At 42.9% G+C, this 17,958-nt stretch overlaps 2 protein-coding genes across 2 annotated transcripts in view; both read right to left on the bottom strand.

Moving 5' to 3' along the window:
• Positions 1-15,992, bottom strand: part of TBX19 (T-box transcription factor 19) — a 28,479-nt gene extending 12,487 nt beyond the window's left edge. The window contains exons 1-5 of the mRNA XM_060009261.1: positions 15,741-15,992; positions 8,420-8,684; positions 6,903-7,037; positions 3,423-3,484; positions 2,159-2,220 (exon numbers count right to left, since the gene is read on the bottom strand). Of these exons, the coding sequence (XP_059865244.1) occupies positions 2,159-2,220; positions 3,423-3,484; positions 6,903-7,037; positions 8,420-8,684; positions 15,741-15,937 (721 nt within the window). The 5' untranslated portion in view covers positions 15,938-15,992. The remainder of the gene's footprint in view (positions 1-2,158; positions 2,221-3,422; positions 3,485-6,902; positions 7,038-8,419; positions 8,685-15,740) is intronic.
• SFT2D2 (SFT2 domain containing 2) overlaps positions 1-17,958 on the bottom strand; it is a 361,103-nt gene that overhangs the window by 293,232 nt on the left and 49,913 nt on the right. The gene's annotated exons all lie outside the window — the stretch shown is intronic.

Genomic DNA, 17,958 nt, shown 5'->3' with positions numbered 1-17,958 from the left:
AAACAAATGAGACTACATCAAGCTAAAAAGCTTTTGCACAGAGAAAAAACAAAAAAGGCCACCTACTGAATGAGAGAAGATATTTGCAAATTATATATCTGGTTAATATCCAAAATATACAAAGAACTCATACAACTAATCATCAAAAAAGCAAACAAGCCAACTGAAAAATTGGAAGAGGAACTGAAGAGACATTTTTCCAAAGCAGACCTACAGATGGGCAACAGACACATGAAAAGATGCTCAACATCATTAATTATCAGATTAATGCAAATCAAAACCACAATGAGATATTAGCTCACACCTGTCAGAATGGCTATTTTCAAAAAAATAATAAGTGTTTGTGAGGATGTGGAGAAAATGGAACCCTTGTGAGTGGTTGGCAGGAATGTAAACTGGTATAGCCACTATGGAAAACAGTATGGAGTTTCCTCAAAAAATTAAAAATAGGGACTTCTCTGGTGGTCCAGTGGTTAAGAATCCACCCTCCAATGCAGGGGACGTGGGTTCAATCCCTGGTTGGGGAACTAAGATCCCACATGCCGCAGGGCAACTAAGCTCATGCACCACAACTGCTGAGCCCGCACACCCTAGAGCCTGCACGTCACAGCTAGAGAGAAGCCCGTGTGCCACAATGAAAGATCCTGCATGCTGCAGCGAAGATCCTGTGTGCCACAACTAAGACCTGACACAGCCAAATAAATAATTTTTTTAAAAAATTAAGTTAAAAAAATTAAAAATAAAACTACTGTACAATCCAGCAATTCCACTTCTCAGTATTTTTCCAAGGAAAACAAAAACACTAATTGGAAAAGATATATGCACCCTTATGTTCATTGCAGCATTATTTACAATAGCTAAGATATGGAAGCAACTTAAGTGACCATCAAGAGATGAATGGATAAAGAAGAGATACAGATATAGATATATCTAGAACTATCTATATCTGTAGATAGATAGATAGATAGAGATATAGTGAAATATTACTCAGCCATAAAAAAGAATGAAATCTTGCAACAACATGGAAGGACCTACAGGGTATTATGCTAAGTGAAATAAGTCAGATTTAAAAAGTTAAATACCATATGATTTCACTTACACGTGGAATCTAAAAAACAAAATAAATGAGCAAACATAACAAAGCAGAACGGACTCATAGATACAGAGAACAAACAGGTGATTACCAGAGAAGAGGGGGGTGGGGAGGAAATAAATAGGTGAGGGAGATTAAGAGGTACAAACTTCCAGTCACAAATGAGTCATGAGGATGAAATGTACAGCATAGGGAATATAGTCAATAATATTGTAATAATTTTCTATGGTGACAGATGGTAACTAGACAAAAAAAAAAGACTCCTGAGAAAAGTTTTTTTAAATGCTTTTCTGAGAGCTGCTTCTCTTCATGGGGCCATACTGCCACTTCTGCAACGAAAAATGCACTGAGGTTTAGGGGAAGGAGAAGAGTGAGGAATACCATAGCTGGAAAACTGCAGAAGGAATCCTAGCAAGCCACTATCATCTAAATTAAAGAGTATCTCAGACACTGATGCCACTGACTGTGTGTTACTGTTGCAGGTTTAGAGGACCTGCTCCACCATGGGACCTTCTCTCTGATCTGAGACATGGAGAGAGTGGCACCCTGTCAGGAACATCCAACCTACCTGCAGAATCCCAGGTATATTACTCCACTAATACTGCAGCTTTCCAGTCAACAAATGCAGAAGCTTCCTCATATGCAAAGCGATAGCCTTCCTGAGGCATTGCAACAGCGACCAACTCAAAAACTAGCAAGCACTAAGAACAAGAGAAATCCAAAACAGAGAGGCGCGAGCGGAGTGTAAGGGTAGGAGGTACACCCAGAATGCATTTTTACGAGCTCTTTAGCCTCACTGACACTAAAACGAGAGTCTAAGAAATTTACTATTTCCATTCTTCTCTCCTGCCTAGGATTTGAGTAAGCCCCCCATGAGCACTGGTTCTCTCTGGGAATTCTTGCAAGGGAATATACTTGTCTTGAGTGGAAGAAATAACCTGTTGGGTCTTGATAGCAGATTTGGGACAAGCCTGAAGCAGTCATGACAGGTAAAAAGTCTGAGTGCGGTGGAGATGCTCCTTGTGTAGCCCCAGGCCTCTCCCACCCAGTGTTCACCCAACTCACAGTGAGAATAGGCCACATGCTGGCTCTCAGACATAGCTTCCGGAACGTCTTTGAGGTGGTTCCTGAAAGAGCAATGAGAGTGCACCATGGCTGTCCAGCTTATTATACAAGTCTCGTATCAAGTACACCCAAGATTCTCTTTGGAGAGCAATACATTTCTTGGAATAAGAAAATCAAACACCTTTTTTTCCCTCAAAGTTATTATCTTTCCCACAATATCCTTCTCCTACTTTACCTACTTGTGCAACTGCTATTTGAATTGCAATTTTATAGTCACTCCAGTTTACCTTATTTACACCTATCCCTATTTAGCTTGATCTTACTGATTTGTGATCAGTGCTCCTGCTGACAAAATTCAAGCAACAATAACAATAGCTAAGATTTGCATAGGACTTCAGGGCACAATCACATCTGTGATATGCTAGATCCACCAATGATCCTGTGAGAGAGTATTACTACGCCCATTTCGCAGATTTAAAAAATGGGTCCCAGAAAAGTAAACTGACTTATGCAAGCCAGGAAATGGCAAAGCCAGGACTCAAAGCTACAATCTCTCACTCAAAGTCCTAATTTTTTTTTTATTATACTCCTTTTCTTATCTGAAAAAGTTATTTCTTCTACATAGTCAAAATTAAATCAAGTATTGACAGCACAGACCCCTGTGACGCATCACTGTAAATATCTGTCTATTAATCTAGAGCCTTTAAGATGAAAAGGAAAAATTAGACAGTTATAGGAGTTAGTGTAAAGATTTGAAACAGACAATAAAATCTGAACACTTCAAAGGAAATCATTCACACCCCCAAAAGTCTCTGACTTCTCTTCTCTCAGACCTGAAAGACATGAGCCTCTCACCTTTACGAATATCTCATATGAATTACTCACCTTTCCTAGGTGAAATCTAGTTTTTTAAAAAAAACTTATTGAAATCATATTATTCAGATAATTGTAAGAAAGACAGAGTGAATTATTAAAAATTTAAATCACTCATTTTTTTTAATGGGATTGTACTACTTTTAAGAATCTGTAGTAAAACAGGGCTAATGAAACATGGCCAGTTCCGGGATCTCCTGGACCCATATTATAAGGGACAGGTAATTATGAGTTTGTTCTATTTTGCTGATTTTGTTGGACATTGAATTGAATATTAAAAACATGCTTCTATCAAAGGTAATGCAAGTGCTACTAGTTAGTTCCTTTTAAGATGATTATAAATTTCACATTTACAGAAATCATAAGATTTCACTGAAATTTCTCTACTCACCTTTCCTTAGCATCCAAGAAGGCTTTGGCAAAAGGGTTGTACTTGATTTTGAGAGCTGTTATCTTGTGTTTACAAAGACAAGAAGTGTTAGTGAAAGTAGAACATGCATGGGCAGACAGAACCCTTTATCTTCACCTGTGAATTTCTGTAAAATCAGAATAATTCTCCTTTCTCTTTTTTTCTCCCTCTCCATGTCTCTTTGCTTACTTCTGCACAAAATCACTATTGCACTGTCCAACAAGAAACGTTTTATCGTCACATGTGGTAAAAATGCCAAATATAGTATAAAGTGAGCAAAGAAAGGACAAAGCATTAGACATGCACAAGCCTTATGTGCCAAACCCAGCATTCATTCCGTTACTCATTCATTCTTTTCAACAACAATTGAACACCTACCATCTGTCAGTTAGTTTTCCAGTCACTGAGACACAGAGGAGAGTTATACAGGTGAGAACCTGCCTCCAGAGTCTTGAGTACGGACTAGTAGCAACTCCCTAACTCTTAAATAATCACTTACCCTTTGGGCCATGTTAACACAAAAAGCAAACTATCACTTCCAACCACTGTCACTCTTTATCCCCCTGGCCTTAGCCTGCTTCATTTTTCTTCAGAGCCATCTGACCAAATATATATATATGTTTGGTTTTCATCTCTCCCCACTGGGATTTAAGTGCCTTGAGGACAGTGCAGTATTACCAGCATGTAGTAATACTCAGCAAATATTTGCTGAATAAAGGAAGATTTTGGCTCCCTTATCCACCCCTGTGGCCACTCTCCTCTCAGGGTGCATCTACATCAAATTGGCAGGGATCCGTCATCAGGAGACGGAGGCTCTGAGGTTAGATTTTCCTGAGCTTGATTCCCCTGAGGCATGTTCAAGACCAGAATTACAGCATCAGGCTGGTAGCTTGCTGGAGGTGTGGCCTTAGCCCTGCTTGTAGTTCAGAGGGAACTGTCCAGCCCATGTCTAGGAAAAGCTTCTGAGCACTTACCCAGAGGGCAACCAGACGATAGATTCCACCAGCCACGCACTAAGAGAGCAGGCAGCATGTAAGTGGATAAGGGGCATTGCCCGGAGGCCAGAGGAGGCCAGGATGGGGTCCCCAACTCCTCCCTACTTTCCAAAATTGCAAAAGCCCACCCTCCCCTCATAGACCCAGACTCCATCCTACAGAGAGTAGCAGAGGGAGGAGGGCAATCTGATGAACAAAGTGGTTCAGCCTGTAAAAACTGAACAGTACTTGAGGGCCTATTTAAATTAAGAGATATTTAGTTAATTTCTCTTCCCACTGACCTGCTGGAGGGGCTCAGCTAAGAGGCCAGATTACCTATAGAAGAGAAATTACATTTCCCTGCACATCTGTAGCGTGAGTTAAATCTGCAACTAATTTCACCTGTAGGCACTAAGGCAGCAGTTTCCAAACCTGGATGATTATCAGAATCCTTTAAGGGGACTCTTAAAACTACAGATTCTGGGCACCGTCACTGGAGATTCTGACTCAGTTGGCTGGGTGGGATGCCAAAAATCTTTTAAAGCTTCCCAAGAGGGCTTCCCTGGTGGCGCAGTGGTTGAGGGTCCGCCTGCCGATGCAGGGGATGCGGGTTCGTACCCCGGTCCGGGAGGATCCCACATGCCGCGGAGCGGCTGGGCCCGTGAGCCATGGCCGCTGGAGCTGCGCGTCGGAGCCTGTGCTCCGCAACGGGAGAGGCCACAGCAGTGAGAGGCCCGCGTACCACAAAAAAAAAAGCTTCCAAATAAAGAAATGCAAATTAAAGCAACAATGAGATACCATTTTTTTCTGCCCTATCGAATTATCAAAGCTGAAAAAGTAGGTAATCACAGATGTTGAGAATGGTGTGGGGATTGTAAATGGATATGCCCTTTGGAGGGAGTTGTTGGGGTGTTGTCTATCACAGTTCTAAACACACACTCTCCTCAACAGAACAATTCCATTTCTGGGTGCTTAATATTCTCTGCAGTATTATTCATCATAGAAAATAAAACAACTGGAAAGACCTAAATGTCCATTGGTGGGGAACTGATTGCCTGAAATATGGTATATATATCCTTTGCAGGCATTTCAGAAAAGGAGATAAGCCTGAATCTAATTACATAGAAAGATATTCATAATATACTGTTAAATACAGAGAGAAAAGTAATTGCAGAGTAATGTGAACATGAACCAATTTGTGTGAGGAAATCTATACACTGATATATATTTATAAATGCATACTATGTGTGGGGGAAAAAAACCACACTCTAAGCTATTATTTGTAGTGCCCCAGGGGAGTAGGACTGATAAAGCAGGAAGGAAAGAGAACATTTTTACCTTTTATTTTTTTATTTCATTGTACATACTTCTGTACTATTTGTTTGTCATGGGGTTTTTTTTTTAATAAACATGTATTACCATTAAAAAAAATTTTAAGGGGCTTCCCTGGTGGCGCAGTGGTTGAGAGTCCGCCTGCCGATGCAGGGGACATGGGTTCGTGCCCCGGTCCGGGAGGATCCCACATGCCGCGGAGCGGCTGGGCCCGTGAGCCATGGCCGCTGAGCCTGCGCGTCTGGAGCCTGTGCTCCACAACGGGAGAGGCCACGGCAGTGAGAGGCCCGCGTACCGCCAAAAACAAACAAACAAAAAATGTTTAGGGGTGGGGGAGGGATAGATTGGGAGTTTGGGGTTAGATGCAAACTATTACATATAGAATGGATAAACAACAAGGTCCTACTGTAGAGCACAGGGAACTATGTTCAATATGCTGAGATAAACCATAATGGAAAAGAATATAAAAAAGAATGTATATGTATAACTGAATCACTTTGCTGTAGAGCAGAAATTAACAACATTGTAAATCAACTATACTCCAGTAAAACAAATTTTTAAGTTTAATCAAAAAGAATCCAGCCCATCAGGTGTCCTGGTGACCAGCAGGCCTAGAAACTCCTAAAGTATGTGGATGGACCAAATAATTCTGCTCCCACAGAGTTCACGGAGACCAGATTCTGGCTACTCCGCTCTAACCACCAGAGGGGCTCAAGTTAAGCAGGAAAAGACCTACATGTGCTCCAAAAAAGCTAACAAGTGGGACAGATAGCATCACACAAACCCGAAGAAGATGCGCGATTGGATCAATTCCCACAGATTTGCTTTAAAATAGGAGAGACACGCAGCTCTTTGTAGGCCAAGGGCCCGGAAACAAAGACTTCTGAGTTTCTGCTAATTGTATTACAATGCACAGCTGTGCCTTATTGGCACCAGGAAAAGAAGCACTGGCGGGCCTTTGGCAAACGAGGAGGAGGGTGTGGAAAGCGACTACTGCACTGTTTAACTTCATTTTTGCTGAGTGTATCTGAGTCCTGGAAAACCTACCTTTCATCCATGCTTGGTCATGGCAACAAAAGCACCACCACCCAATCCTACCACATTCTCCCAGGTGACATCTACACACACACACACACACACACACACACACACTCACCTCCTCGTTCTGATAGGCAGTCACAGCTATGAACTGGGTTTCAGGGAAGGAGCAGTTCATCACCATTCGATGGGCACCTCCAACACGCACTATGTGAACCTGGGGTTCATATTTATGCAGAGAATTCAACATTATCTGTTGAGGTGGAAGGAGAGAGAGGACATGCAAAGCCTGGGGCGGCACAAGTGACAGATGACCCAGCGCCTTTGGTTAGTCGCAAGCTCAGCACCCACCTCCCTTAAGGCTACACACACCGAATCCCCGGTCGCCCGAGCTGCCTCCACCTCTCTGAGAAATTACTGAGGGGACATTTTTTAGAAGCTCTCAGGGAGCATAACTTTGGAGATGCTTATAGCAGGGTGAGGGGTGGGTTGCCAGGGAAGAGCTGGTCTAAAGAGTGTTCCGTTTTCTGCCAAAATCCTGGCTTCCTTTTTTTTCTCTCCCATTTTCAGCACAATGATGTGGATTTTGCTCTGTTAAAACATACTGTTTTTCTTCCTATAAAGAATCCTAATATCTCAAAATCCTGACACGGGCTGCATTACCTAAAGTATAATGACGGCTGACATCTGCCGGCTACATAAAATCCACTCTTGGTGATTCAAACCAGAGGTTTATTGAAAATCTCATGTTATGAAATCTGGGGGGGGGAATAATAGTTTACTTTTCAATTTCCTGTTTTAATAAATAACTGGAACCTTCTGAATATTGCAAAGACTTAGGTGGATGACTTCCGCTCTTAAAACAAGAACCCCTATGTCCCAGCTAGGTAAGCACAGAGATCAGAGAAGGGGTGAAAACTCTGAGGGCTAAGAGGCTGACCAAAGGGAAATCTGGGGGAATGAGACCTCTTCCTCCCAGCTGTGTCTCTAATCCCCCAAAACAGTCTACATTTTATAAAGCAAATAACAACCTTGCACCGTACCCTAGTGTTCACAATCCTACCAGAGGAAACAAAAGAATAAAAAGCCTCAAAATCTTGTTTACTCTAATTGGAGACCTTAAATAAAACCTTCCTTATTTAAGGTTTGTTTGGATATTTTTTTCTGAAAACCCAAAGCTGATTCAATATTCTATTGATAATTATCACAATACCCAAGTGGAGGGAGCAATTATTTCATTTCGAAGCAGCTTTTTATTAAGGTAGTTGTCTCTTGCCAACATGCCACTTACACCAAAAAGAGGGGAGAGGGAACAACAAAACCCTGGTACCCACAAACATCTCCCTCCTCCCCAGCTGGGTAAAAAGCACCACACACAAGACAAAACTCTGAAAGGCCCCCCCGATGATGATTAAGTAAACTACTGCGGCTCTCTCACTCTCTTAACATCAGGAAGTCCATTAAAAACTGAAAGCACCAATTAAGAGCTGTTTATTCCTGTTCACATTTGGACTCCGGGGAATAATTGGCTTCCGTGAGAGAAGAGGTCGGTGAGGACCCCCTAATTGCCTAAATGCACCCTTGAAATTTCTTGATTGGTGTAGTGGGGTTAGGGTGGCCGGGCAACAGTCGTACCTGCCCACCTCCGTTGAGCTTGTTGGTCAGCTTCACTTTGCTGAAGGAGATGGGCGCCTTCATCCAGTGGGCCCCGAAGTTGGGGGAGTCCGGGTGGATGTAGACACAGCTGTGGCTGGAGACCTCTGGCTTGCCCGCGGGCACCCATTCCCCATTGACGTACTTCCAGCGGTGACTGTCCGTTGGGACAAAGTCCAGCAAGAGCGAGTACATGGCATTGGGGTCCAGCCCCGTGACGCTAATCTTTAGGACCGGGAACATCCGTCTAAAAGAAAAGGCAGAAATTGAGCCACAGGAAGGATGTTAGAGTGTTAGGGACATCTCCCTGCTTGTCCAGCCCTCTCTCCACTCAGAGGAGACCTTGCATTTTCTGTCCCAGGGGTGCAGAAAATGCCCCGGGGGAGGCCAAACAAAGAGGGGCCAGGCCAGCGGCCCCAAGTCCAGCTAAGCCTCTTTTTAGCAATGTATTTTATATTGGGATTTTACTTTTAAATGTTGTGCTCCACTTTAAAGTCTGAAAACCACTGATCTAGTCATTTGACTAGAATGAAGTACCTCCTGAAGCTTAAGGTATATAGTCGGATGCCAGGTTCTCACAGAGCTTTCTCCAGAGGTTTCCTCCCAGCCTACGTCAGATTCTCATGCTACTGACACAAAGCAGCCCTTCTCCATCTCACAAAGGACACCAGTTCTGAATAATAGTAATAGCGTTATAGGGAAAACATGGTTTTTCGGTAAAGTGAGTGAAGGGAACACTTGACTATACATCAATTCAGACCACTTCCTTTCCTGCAGGACTTGTCAGAGGCTTTAATGTGCACCGTGAACCTTTGGAAAGGAGGTTCGGGGCTGTGCACACTCTGCACTTATGTACCAGTGCTACCTTCTCACCTATCATCTTGCGGGAATTTGCATTCAAGAAATACGCTTTGAGACACGCTGATCTGGATTTGCGGGTCCCTTCGCCCACCCTCTAGGGCAACACCAGCAAGCTTACTCTCACAAATATTTGGAGAAGCTATCTCAGCTGGCTTCTGATTCTCTTTAGTTGCCTTTCCCTTCACCAAACTTTCCAAGTTGCTCCAATCTCCTCAAAAGACCTAGTTTCCAGACAGACCCTCACCACCTCGCAGTTGCCCCAGAGGCTGTCTTATTTGTCAATACATCTTTTAAAATCTGAATCCCCAAGTTGAGAAGCTAACAATCTAGGGTCTAGACATGTGCTGCTCAGAGTGGTCCATGAATCAGCGGCATCAGTATCAGCTGGAAATTTATCAGAAATGCAGAACCTCAAGCAGCACTCCAGACCTACTCAGTCAGGATCTGTGCTTTTGCAAAATCCCCAGGTGAGTCGTTGGAACATTAGAGCTTAAAAGGTACTGGTCTAGGGAATCTTTAGCTTTTAAGACAATAACGAAGGAGATATCCAAGGGAATAAGGGGGAGTCACTCTGAGGATTTGTGCTTCTGGTGAGGCTGGGAGGAGAATGAAAAGGGGGAAACTGGAATGTGTCCACTGCTAAGAGAAGGGGTTGCCAGGAGCGGAAGTGTTAAAAGCAGAATGGCCAGGAACTGGAGGGTCACAAAGAGCACCTCCTGTGTCCAGAGGTTCCTGGTTTTGAGGTGAGGTACAATGGGAATTGATACGTATGTTAAGTGAAGAAACTGACCGACAGATGACAAAGGATGGATCTAGAGATGGACTCGATCCATCCAGGCTTCTCAGTCTCCTGAGTTCAAATTACATGGGCTCCCTGAGCTCTCTGGACAGAAAGGATTCTTTTCCCTTTGGTTCGCCCACCTCATCAATACTTCCTTTCCGACTCCTTTGCTGGATCCTCTTCCAGCTTAGTCCTCCAGTTGTGGATGCGTAATGGGGATCTGTTTTCAGCACCCCCTCTTTTCTAAATGTCCTACCTTAGAGACCGCTTCTAATCTCATGGCAGAATACAAAGAGCCTGGAGAATTTTATACCAACCAAGTTTCATACCCCTGGTAGGGTGCTTAGCAAGCATTTAATAGATAGTACCTTTGAGTACTAGAGGGTGGGTGACTGAGATAATGAAATTGAAGCTTGGTGAGTTTAAGTAAACTAGCTTAAGTCCATATATTCAGGAAGGGTGGGAGTTGAAACCAAACAAACTGAACCAGAACCTACCCTTGAAATCATTCTTCACACCCACTAGGATGGCTATAATAAAAAAGGTGAACAACAGCAAACACAGGTAAGGATGTGGAGAAACTGGAACCGTCATACATTGCTGGTGGGAATAGAAAATGGTCCAGCCACTTTGGAAAAAAGTCTTGCAGTTTCCTCTGTTAAAATACAGAGTTGTCATATGACCCAGCAATTCCATTCCTAGGTGTATACGCAAGAGAAATGAAAACATACACCCATAAAAACTTGTATACAGACAGTCACAGCAGCATTATTCATTACAGTCAAAAAATGGAAACAACACACGTGTCCATTGATGAGTGAATAAATAAAACGAGGTATATTTATACAATGAAATGTAGTTTGTCAATAAAAATGCTATAACATGGATGAACCCTGAAGACATTATGCTATACTTTAAATCGGTGAATTGTACAGTATGTAAATTATCACAATAAAGCTGTTAACAAAAGAAAAGTAAAGAAGCAAAGAAGCCATGGTGTCCTGGCTCTTAGAAGGACACATCCGAAACGTGGTAGAACCATTTGTTGCTTTATTCTCTAGTACTTCATTTGCCAAGGATTTTACGATTTTTATTTTTTATCACAACACAAATGAACTAAGAGACGCTATATATTTTTATCTCCATTATGCCAATGAGGAGTAAATATAAGTCAGTCAACCAGCCAAAAGTCTTGTAACTGGCAATGGAACTCACCCTGTCTCTAAGCCAAGTTCAGCTCCTCCTGCCTCCCCCCTGCCTCTTTCTCTGGCCTCACAAGGACCGGGATGTGTTATCTATTTACTTACGGGCAGCACTCATGACCAGGCTATGCTGTGAGGGATAAACTGCACTTCTTATCAATTTGATCTTTTTTCCCTTTTCCTCCCAAGGTGTGGCTAACCACAGAGATGGCCAAGAGTCTCTGAGAAGCTAAGAAATATGTAAATCAGACCCGATATCAGAGAGAGAGAGAGAAGCAAATGTGGCAGGGCATATAAGCACTCCTCAAAACCGGGCTTGAGGAACCACACATGCTTAGGCTTGGCCAGTGAACTCTGTGTTGATTTGCTGTGAGGCTAGTTTTTCAGTTTTCATTTCTCTAACAGAGGATCTTGAGAGCCAGCACTGCTGGAGAAGGCTCTGAGGAGTGAGGTCTGTGGGAAGGAAGAAAGAGGGCAGAGGGCTTCCCTGGTGGTGCAGTGGTTGAGAGTCCGCCTGCCGGTGCAGGGGACACGGGTTCGTGCCCCAGTCCGGGAAGATCCCACATGCCGCGGAGCAGCTGGGCCCGTGAGCCATGGCCACTGAGCCTGTGCATCCGGAGCCTGTGCTCCGCAACGGGAGAGGCCACAACAGTGAGAGGCCCGTGTACCGCAAAAAAAAAAAAAAAAAAAAGAAAGAGGGCAGAGATAAAGCAGATTTTCTAGGAGATGGTTAAAGGCAAAATTCCAGAAGTTTCATTTGTAAACTCCTTCCTCCATTTCCCCACAGAACTATAATAATCCTGAAACACTCATCAGAGCTTTTGGAGTGCGCGTGCTTGTGTACCCATAGGACACGGATGTTGAGGCGTATAGGAAGAGCAGCAAGAAACCAAAGCAGCCTGGTTAGAGGCAGATCACACAAATACATATGATCCTCATCAACTGCAATTGTAAACTTCAGAGACAAATATCCATGGACTACAGGGACATGGAAAATTATTTCCTGATGTGCAACCTTGGTTTCCTCTCCTCTTGCAACTCCATCCCTGGAAACTATGAACATCAGCTCACTGCACCAACATCACTTAATCACTGGCAAGTTCAACTTAATGATCCTAACACTTATTTTATGATAACAAATGGATACACCAATGACATCAGAAGTCCTTCCAATTTCTTAAAATCTCCTCAAGGCATATTTAATCCAAATGAAATTAAATTATTTAACTGCATGGAAATACACATGAAATATAGCTGTTTCCCCTAAGGTGAAGATGTTACCGTAGAGAAAACAAAAGGTGCAAGAGATTTCACTTACTTGCCACTGAAAGCGGAAATAAATTTTTTTCTGCAACCTAAAATATAAGTTCCTAGCTTAAAGGATGGAGATAAAAGGAAGTACTTACAAGCTCGATGCACTAGTGGTGATTCAAATGAGCTCTAGGGGAGTATTACAACTGTTATGTTAGTTCTCAAAGACTATTGAATATGAATAAGTAAACATTTTAAATAAAAAAGAAGGGAAGAAAAAAGAAAGAGGAACGGGAAAAGAAATAGTAAAACGGGGTCGGGGGCGGGGAGGGACAGGAGTGGGAGGAATGAAGAACCATCATAATCCCAGTTTCTGGGGATAATTCAATGATTTTCAGGGAAAATCTCTGTTTACTACTTCTGATCAATGTCAGAAGCAAGCCTCCTATTTATACACATAAATAAATCTCCATTTGAAAATGACTCAATTCATCAGCCCGTCCTATGCTGGGTTTTTTTTGTTTGTTTGTTTGTTTGTTTGTTTGCAGTACGCGGGCCTCTCACTGCTGTGGCCTCTCCCGTTGCGGAGCACAGGCTCCGGACGCGCAGGCTCAGCGGCCACGGCTCACGGGCCCAGCCGCTCCGCGGCATGTGGGATCTTCCCGGACCGGGGCACGAACCCGTGTCCCCTGCATCGGCAGGCGGACTCTCAACCACTGCGCCACCAGGGAAGCCCCTATGCTGTTTTAAAACTTGCTACTACACATAACAATTACCCTCAAGTGTGCAAGAGCTATCTGATTACCCTCACTGAAGCTTTAGAAAAGTCAGAAAGTCAACTGCCTGCAGGGGCAGGCGAGTAACGCGAATGAAAAGGGCGAGGACTGGGTGTTAACAACCAGGAATGTTTTTCTCCCCAAAGAAGGGCCACAAATCCATCTACCTCAGGCTCAGGAGTTTGTGTGAAAGGCAGGGATGCTGCATCTAGAGTAGACATCATTCTACAGCCAGAGGAAAATGGGTAAAATGGAGAGATACAGGAATAGATGGTGAGGAGAAAAAAAGTGGGGGGGGGGGGGAAGAGATGAAGATGAGAGTAAAGAAAACAACAAAACAAGAAAGATGTGTCTATATCCAGTGTTGTTAACAATTTATTCTGAGAAGCTAAGAGATTGAGAGTAACTCCAAACCACGCTCATTCATTATCAACCACATCAATTTCTTAGAGATCTGTCTTCCCTTCTTTATCTGAAGTACAAAGGGAACTTTCTATCTCCTGGCAAAATCTTGACGCTAAGGGGTTCAGAAACCCTAAGAAAAGATTCAGTTCACTAAGGAGGTGAAACGTCGCCAGGACCTCCACAGAAAATAAGAATAACCATGTTGACCATAATTAGACTCTTTCTACAAAGAATAAGTTTCACATAGTTAATGACTTTAAACATGTGAAGACTTTTCAGTTTTAAATATGAAGAAAAAATTATATAGGCGCAAAAAGGCAAGAGAAAGCTCTTCTGAAATTATAAAAGTACATACCAATGTGACATATTATTAAATTGAATTTTATAATGGTTTTAGAAACTTTTATTTATTCCTCATTGAAACAGATTAACTATATTTTTTTCTTGACGGTTGTACTTATTTTACTTCCATATATGACTGCTTTGACAGCCAAACAGATAGTATGAGGCTAAGTATTAGTGTAACTACAAAGAATAATGAACAGAAAGTTCTACCCGTCATCAGACATCATAAAATTTTTACCATTGTGTCATCACTCATCTTTGAAAGGGAAGAAAGTAAATCCAATTAGGAATTGGGGATGATTCTTTGAAATTAAAAACACGTTTTCTATTTCTTTCTACCAAAAATAATGTGTCAATACAGATCAAGAGTAGGAACAGGTGTAATTATAATTACAAATATTAAAAATAATAAATCCTATATATGAAATAAATATGGGACCCATTTAGAGAGCGAAAACAGAAGCATCAAGCAAGGTTGATATTCCTGCTACTATTAATAATCACAATTTATTGAAACGCCCTTATTTCTGGAACACGTTTTACTTACCAAGCACTTTAATGTCACACAACAACACTCAAGTTCATAATTTTCCCGGATAGATGGGAATGGTTCATTCTCTATACCGTGCATTTTATGCAGCAATGGAAAAGTGAGACATCAGGAATGGAAGCATTTTTCACAAGGACAAAAGCCTGCCCGAAGTTCAACTAGCTTGGACTTTTCTGTCATTGGAGAACAGAATTTCTCTCAAGGGTCACAATCAAAGTTCTGCTGAAACTAACCATATTGAAAATGCCTTTCGACGTTTTGTACTTTTGTGACCATGTGAACAGAAAGATCAGTGTCAACTGAATGTTGGGACCTGTTTGGCCAAGCTGGGAGCACTGAGATTTTCTTTCTAAATATTTTTATCTCCTCTACTAAATAGAAGCTCCTAATATTACCTAGACGTCACTTGGCAGGGCTAGATTTACTAGAACCCAAGAAATGCCAACAGAGATCCATTTCAGTTAATCCCTAATTTGTTGCAATGAAAAAAAAAAGGAAGGCATCTTCTCTTTTCTCAGGTCAGTATATTACGGTTTCATTAACTATTACTGCAACAACTCTCTCATCGTCATAAACACACACAATCTCAAATGAACACTCACCACAAACACACAGGAAGAAGCAGACGCAGGGATAGGCAGTGAGATTAAATTTGCCTTTTTGCCTCTGAATCTTCAACTAGTCAGAAATGTCTGGCAAGTTCGCTACACTTCAGAGGAAACCATCCAGCTTCCAAATAAAGTTGCCTGTTACCTTATCTGAACAGAGTTGGGGCTCAAAGAATAATAATCTGCTCCAGGATATACAGTCAGTCAAAAATTAACATTATTTTCTGACATTTGAGTGCATTTCCCAAACCCATGGGACATGCCCCCCTTTATAATAATTTCCCAGAATTTCTTCATTTAAAATGCACGCAGGACAGGTGGCTTCACCCTCCACTTCTCTGATGATCTCAGAGAAATTAATTAAGTTGGCTGGGGGAAAGCCGTGGAAGACTGTCCTTCTCGGGAGCATGTTTAATCAGACCCCGCTGCCTCTGAGTTAAAAGCGGCAGCCTCTGCGATACTCAAGGGGCTTCGCTTCCCTTGCCAAGCCCCGCCAGCCCAAGCAGGGCCGTGGATAAACTCACCTGCCGTTCTTGGTCACGATCATTTCATTAGTGACTTCCTTGAACCTCTGCCAGAGAGGGGCATCCTCCAGGATGATCTGAAGTTGCTTCTCCGTAGGGTCGCCTTTTTCCCTCCCTGCCTGAAGCTCACTTTCCACCACATTGAGCAGGCGAGAGACGGTACCATCGCTGGTCTTCTGTGTGCCCAGCTCACTCATGGCCACAGGCCCCTCTCAAACTTTGCTGAGAAACGTTACCTACTTTGCCTGCTTCCACCTCTTTCCTCCTGTCACTTGCCTGCTTTTCAAATCCAGCTGGACATGCCTGGGGAGCTGGGGAAGAGACGCCCTGTCTCTTGCCTAAGCTCCTAGCATGACACCCCTGAAAGTCTCCAAATTATAACACCAACCTGTTAAGCTTCAGTTGGGGTGGGGGATGGAGGGAGGGGAGAGATGGGGAAGAAAAAGCCCTCTCTTAATTACTCATTGGATCAGGTGGGAGACAACCTGGCTTTCCCATTGGCTGCTGTGTATAGAGTAGACATTTAAGAAGAGTACTCCATCCAAATTATCAGGCTTTTATCTTGCCGTACCTGAAGAGGTCTAATCGGTGTATTGAGGGCCATTTTCCTGTTAATTAAAATTGTTCTGGGCCCAGACTGCAACAATCAGGCAAATCATGTTTGTGTATAAATCATGGCATGTGGCACCTATAGGGAAAGAGGTCCTGGGGAGGATCGACAAACTTGATGCCAATACAGGTTTCCTGACCCAGTCGAGAACCTAAATCCATAAGCTATTCGCTAGCTCTGAATAGAACAGCATATATGGAAGGCCAAGGGCACGGTGCCAAGGAATATGACAACTGTGTCGCAGAATGAAGGAAGGTACTCTGTGCGCCACCTGCTCAAGGGTCAGAGATCAGGAGCAAAGCGCTAAGGACCTCTTTCTCCCAGGGTATCTCCCAGGGTATCTCCCAAGGTACTCTGTGCGCCACCTGCTCAAGGGTCAGAGATCAGGAGCAAAGCGCTAAGGACCTCTTTCTCCCAGGGTATCCCGTACTGTCATCGCTCTCCTGAGGAATCCTACACATTCACACCCTGCTCATCTCAAGTGTCCTCTTGTCTCTACAAGCAGACGAGCTCTGAACCTGGTTCCTCCTCCTAGAATCCACAGCCTAAGTATTTCTTATCTCCAAACCCAGCCAGTGGGAGAAAAAAAAAAAATCATTTCGCATCATATTAATCTAAGGAAGCACTCTGCCCCCAGTGAGTGAAAATAAGCTTTTTACATTATTAGGCAGGACAATTTTAATCCCAAGTCCAGAAAGGCATTCTGGCTTTCCCCTTAGATGGTCCATGGCCTAGCTGGCATTCTAGGGTGAATCCCCACTTTCCCTTGGGAGATAATACTAGTAGAAAACATTTCTTTTACCCATGACACATAGTACAACTGGGGAGGGGTGAAGGGCAGAGATAGCTCTACCTCCTCAACTCTGAGTAGATCCTGGGACTTTGTGAGTTTTTCTCTTGCTACAGCAGAAAGCTATAGACGATACAAACAAAAGGAAAATAGTATAACGGACTCACTCTGCTGTACAGCAGAAACTAACACAACAGTGTAAGTCAACTATACTCCAACAAAGGGAATTTTTTTAAAAATGTATTTTCCCTTAAAAAAGGAAAATAAAAGCAAAAAGGTAAGATAAAGTCAGGGTGAGGATAATATACAAAATGCATTCAGTGCCTCCTAAGTGCCAAATACCAATGAAGCATCCAATGACGAATGAAGCAGAAATGGCCCTGCCTTCGTGGAATTAACAACCTGAGAGAGAAGATGAATGACATAAACAACAACTGAGTAATTACCAATAGTTATAAGTCTATGAAGACTATGTAAAGGCGGGAGGTGGTGGAGAAAAGTGGGTGCAAAGCAATGTGGGGTCGTATGGACAGTCATCTCTGAGGAGGAGACATTTCAGCTGAGACCAAAAAGATGACAAGGATTTAGTCAGGAAAGAGTTGGGGGAAGAGTTCAGGCAGAGGAACCGCAGGCAAGAAGCATGGCTTGGGCCATTTAGAGAAAAATGAGGGGGGCTGGCGTGGCAAGAATATGGTGGTGAAGAGAGCAGAGTGAGATGTGCTTTAAGAGGGGCCTTATGAGCTCTAGGAGGGAGTTTAGATTTTATTCCATATGAGAAAGGAAACTACTGTATTAGTGTGTATTAAAGTAGGAAGATG

This window comes from Delphinus delphis, chromosome 1 (assembly GCF_949987515.2).
Source record: "Delphinus delphis chromosome 1, mDelDel1.2, whole genome shotgun sequence".
NCBI lineage: Eukaryota > Metazoa > Chordata > Mammalia > Artiodactyla > Delphinidae > Delphinus > Delphinus delphis.
The sequence above is the reverse complement of the archived record's forward strand: the minus strand, read 5'-3'. Positions and strand labels throughout refer to the sequence as shown.